The sequence below is a fragment of the Myotis lucifugus genome, unplaced genomic scaffold (assembly GCF_000147115.1).
Source record: "Myotis lucifugus unplaced genomic scaffold, Myoluc2.0 scaffold_180, whole genome shotgun sequence".
In the NCBI taxonomy this organism is placed as follows: Eukaryota; Metazoa; Chordata; class Mammalia; order Chiroptera; family Vespertilionidae; genus Myotis; species Myotis lucifugus.
In genome coordinates, this window is record NW_005871228.1 from 1,183,266 (window position 1) to 1,188,362 (window position 5,097).

Below are 5,097 nucleotides of genomic sequence, written 5' to 3' on the forward strand. Positions count from 1 at the left end.
GACTGTCAGTCTGAATTTTAAAACAAACAAACACAAAATTCAATATGCTAGAGACACACTTCAAACATAATTACACAGCGTGAGTGGGAAAAGGTATCATGGAAATACTAACAAAACTAAACACGTTCTAAACTTAAAGAACTGATTCAAAGAAAAGGTGCCACTCTGACGGCCACATGATGAATCTAATAAGAATAAAATATCTCGCAGTTTACAGCCTTGTTGGAGAAGCAAAAGAAGCATCAGTCTAATCTCCACACTATGTGTGATGTTTTTCCAAAGATAATGTTATCAAAATAGACAAGCAGGCTATCTCCCTGCAAAAAGTGAAATTCTAACCAACTCCCTCCTGCCAACCCCTGCAAGACACAAACACTTTTGCTAAATTAGCTAATTTGAGCTATTTTGAGACTGTCATCCCAGCACCCAAATCCTGATCCCTAAACTTAGTAACATCAGCAATTACAGTATTGATAAGGCTAAAACCAGAGCAAGCATTTAAAAAATGCAAATAGCTGTATATTATTTAGACACTTTCCTAACCAGTGGTTCAAACTCCTCTGCTATGGCAGAGAACGCCCGATGTTCTTACGTGTGTCATCCTCACCCAAGTGCCCATGAAAATGCACTGTCACTCAACTTTTCTCTCTGGCTAAATGAGTCAGAACACAAATGAGGATGACATTCTAGTGATGATCTCAAGGCTTCTCTGACCTAGGAAAACGAACACTTTCGGCAAATATTGGGAGTGCAAAATTGTTAGCAATCACTCACTTGTGACACACCTTCCAATGACTGTGATGTCAGCACTAGTTTCAACTGCACTTGGTCTGTTTTTAATCCCCACTTTGTCTACTTCTGGTATTCTCCCACACCCTCCAAAGCACCCACCCTTAATCTTCTGAGTGAGAAATCTTTAGGCTCTCAGCCAGTAGCTTTCAACACTAGTTGACATCAGCCTTAGCCTAGCCCTAGGCTCTACCCACAGAAAATTATATTTAATTGTTCTGGGGATGGTCTCTGAAATCAATCTTTTTAAGTCTCCAAAGGCCACAAACCCAGCTATCTGGCTTCCCACTTTGGCCGGCTGCCATCTCAGAGTGAAAGTTCCCTCTCCACGCTATGCTCAAATGATATGGGAGTTGTTAAAGGGTTTTGCAAACCCTAAACTATATCACCATGCAAGGATTGCTTGTCATCCTCCACCTCTTCCTCCTTGATTCGGTGCTATAATGAACAAAAATAAAGCTGTGCTCTAATCCACTGGCATGTAAAGTATTAGACTCAGACCAGCTGGGGTCTACAACAAGTTTTAAGGCAGTGGTTCTCAACCTTCCTAATGCCGCGACCCTTTAATACAATTCCTCATGTTGTGGTGACCCCCAACCATAAAATTATTTTCGTTGCTACTTCATAACTGTAATTTTGCTACTGTTATGAATCGTCATGTAAATATCTGATATGCAGGATGTATTTTCATTGTTACAAATTGAACATAATTAAAGCATAGTGATTAATCACAAAAACAATATGTAATTATATTATGTGTTTTCCGATGGTCTTAGGTGACCCCTGTGAAAGGGTCGTTCGACCCCCAAAGGGGTCTCAACCCACAGGTTGAGAACCACTGTTTTAAGGAGTTAGAACCAACACTCCTAAGTTTTTCTATCAGTCTGGAATCAAACCTGAAGGAATTTGAACCCGACCCCTGCAGTCCACGGGATAATGCTCTAACCACTGAGCAACTGGCCAGGGCCCATATGTATATTTTCAAAATCTATTTCCATACCTGGAAAAATCTAGGATGACAGCAAAATGTTAACAGTGATTCTCCCCAGGATGGTAAGTTTATAGGTGATTTTTATTTTTTGAACATCTATTGTTTTTATAATTAAAACAGATAATTGACTCCACCCAAAAGGGAGGAGAGAATAAAAGATCTGAGTTCTAAACATGGCTGGTGTGGCTCAAGGGTTAGAGCATAGGCTCATGTACCAAAGTGTCACGGGTTCTATTCCTGGCCAAAGAAGGGCACATACCTGGGTGTCAGGTTTGAACCTTGGCCTAGGTCCCGGAGCGTGTGGGAGGCAACCAATAGATGTGTCTCTCACATCAATGTTTCTCTCTCTCTCTCTCTCTCCCCTCCCTCCCTTCCTCTCTACTTCCACTCTCTCTAAAAATCAATGGAAAAACATCCTCAGGTGAGGATTAACAACAAAAAAAAACCCATTTAGGTTCTAGATCAGCTCTCCCCAGATCTGAGTGTTAACTTGGCTTCTTAGTTGAGACTGGATGCTGCCTCAGGGTCTTCCCTCCTGTAACATTCAAGCTTCTTAACAATCCCTCTGCTAATTAATTAGATTCCCAAGGGACCATCTCTCCCATGCAGACTGTGAACTCATAATCTGCCATTCCTCAGGCTAAATCTAAAGAGCCTGATTAAGTCCTCACCCCTGTATGAACTATAAAAGTGAGTCACCAAGAAAGGCCCTGACACTATTGGCCACACCAAAGTTATACCTCAAGGCTTGGCCACGCTGAGCCCAACAGAGATAAGCATACCTTTCTCTCCAGCTAGGCAAGAATAACCCAACAGGCCTTGCAGCAGGAATTAAAGGCTGGAGGTATTCAGACTCCTTATCATGCTGGGTTTGGATTAACTTCCCAGGGTCAATGCCACAGCAGGATCTATAAGCAAATCCTGATAGGACACAGGGCAGCTGCGTCACCATGGAGACAGGATACCATAGCCCATAGGTCACCCACAGTGTCCCAAAGCTATTTCACAACTGGGACAATAAAGGAAGTAGGAATCCAGAAAAGAAAAATTTTATGACCAATCCCTAGATGACTCTTAGAAGGTGCCTCCTGAGTAAATTGTTAGCAACAGGGAAGAGAGGAAAACTAACAAGAATTGAGTGCACAGTGTGTTCCCAGGTGTTAGGTGCTTTATTACTGCCTAGGTTGGGTCTTTTTACTCATTCCCCATTTTTTTGTTGTTGTTGTTAATCCTCACCCAAGGATTTTCAGAGAGAGTGGAAGGGAGGGGGGGGAGGGGAGAGAGGGAGGGAGGGGAAGGGAGAGAGGGAGGGAGGGAAAGGGAGAGAGAGAGAGAGAGAGAGAGAGAGAGAGAGAGAGATTGCTTCCTGCATGAGGGGGCTGGGGATGAACCTGCAGGAACTGAACCCATGACCCTTTGGTTCTCAGGCCAACACTCTACCCACTGCGCACACCAGCCAGGGCTACTCATTCCCTATTTTGCAGATAAGGAAACAGGCTCAGAGAAGCTAGATAGCTTGCTTAAGATCACAGAGCTGATGAACAAAAGAGTGAGAATTTTATCTCACATGGGCTGGGTTTGAACCCTAGAAAGCTTCCCCTACCAGTGGTCGGCAAACTGCGGCTCGCAAGCCACATGCGGCTCTTTGGCCCCTTGAGTGTGGCTCTTCCACAAAATACCGACTTCTGCGCATGGGCCAAGAAGTTTCAATCGCACTGTACGTGTGCGCCCCCACGTGGTATTTTGTGGAAGAGCCACACTCAAGGGGCCAAAGAGCCGCATGTGGCTCGCGAGCCGCAGTTTGCCGACCACTGCCCTAGACTGTCACTCAGTGAGCACCCTTGGGTTTCAAAGAGATAAACATGCATTCAGCCATTTGGATGAAGTGGAGGGAACTACTACTACCAGTCCCAACAAACTTCTCAAAAAGATTAACAGGGAAAATGCCTCAGGCAAAAGCAGGAGGCTAGACGTGAACAGATCCCCAAAAATAGGGAGGTGCAAGTCCATCCAAACTTTGCAGAGGTAGGGCCACCTCGTGCAGACATTCATTCTCTCTCTGGCCAAGGATCCACAGAGCAGGTCCCTTAAATCCGGAAATCAGTGCCAAGGGAACCAAGAGGGTCACCTCCCCCCAAGTTCCACCACTTCCTAGTTGTCACCTGTCCTCTCTGGGCCTATTTCCACGCCTGTAAATTAGGAAAGACAAGGATCAGGGAGGGGTAGCAGGTGCCTGATACACACAGCAGGCTGCCCAACTATGAGCTCCCTTTTCCTCAGTCTTTAAGGAGGGGATCAAGCAGGGAACTGGAAGATTCCCACCAACTGAGGAAAAGAGAGAGAAGGCCAGAAGGGCTGTCCTCCTGCCAGCTGTTCCCTTCTCGAAACCTGGGCAGTGGGCACCAAGCGCCCAGCCAGCAGCCCCAGTAGGAATTGGGCCTTTGACCACACAGGCTCTGGGCCTGCACCACCCACAGGAGTGAAGTGGGCTCGACCACCGCCAGAAGGCGCCCTTCCCACCAGCCACTCCTACCTGCCTTCCTCCTCCTAATGCTCAGGTGAGAGGGAAGGTGGATTGCAGCCTCTGACGTGGCTGGAATCCTTCATGGCCCAGGCGCACGCATAACTAAATGGAGCCTGTCTTGAAACCCAGGAGTCCTTGGCTTTGCAAAGGCAGGAAGATACCGGCAGAGCTGCACTGAGGGTGCTGTGGGGCCCAGGAAGGGCACCCAATGGGGGGGTCTCATCTTAAACCTGTCGGCTTAGCCCCAACCCCCACTTTTCTGGACCAAATGACAGACCTTTTGAAGAGGGAGAGAGCCAAGAGACCACAGAGGAACAGATTCCTCAATTTCTGACATTTTTTCTGTGTTCATTTTTTAAAACTTTCTTGCGCCCCTCCCCCCATGTGAACCCTTCCACGGCCAAGTTCCGAGAAAGACTCAGTAAGACGCGCAACCCCCAGGTACTTGGAGACCCCACGGCCACCAGGCCACTCCACAGATGCGGAAACTGAGGCGCCCGGACTCCGCGGGCAAGGCTCCTCCGGCCACCTGCGGACTCACAGCGGGTTCCAGCGCTCCGGCAGGCGGCGGTGCAGCGAGATGCGGTCGCTAAGGTAGGTGTTGATCTGATGCAGCCGCACGCTTCTCCTCCTGCAGCCGCAGTTCCTCGCCCTCCAGCTGCAGCCGCACCGCCTCGCCCCGGGCGGCCCAAGGCGTCCTCCGGCACGGTGGCCGCGGCAGGACCGGGTCGCGCCGGCCGGAGCGCGGGGTGCCGCAGGGTCTCGGCTCGGCCGTCTTGGCCCCACGTTGGCG

At 48.3% G+C, this 5,097-nt stretch overlaps 1 protein-coding gene across 1 annotated transcript in view; it reads right to left on the bottom strand.

The window, feature by feature from the left end:
• GALNT12 (polypeptide N-acetylgalactosaminyltransferase 12) overlaps nucleotides 1–5,097 on the bottom strand; it is a 28,023-nt gene that overhangs the window by 21,476 nt on the left and 1,450 nt on the right. Inside the window, 2 exon segments of the mRNA XM_006096508.3 lie at nucleotides 4,846–4,928; nucleotides 4,930–5,079. Coding sequence (XP_006096570.2) covers nucleotides 4,846–4,928; nucleotides 4,930–5,079 — 233 coding nt within the window.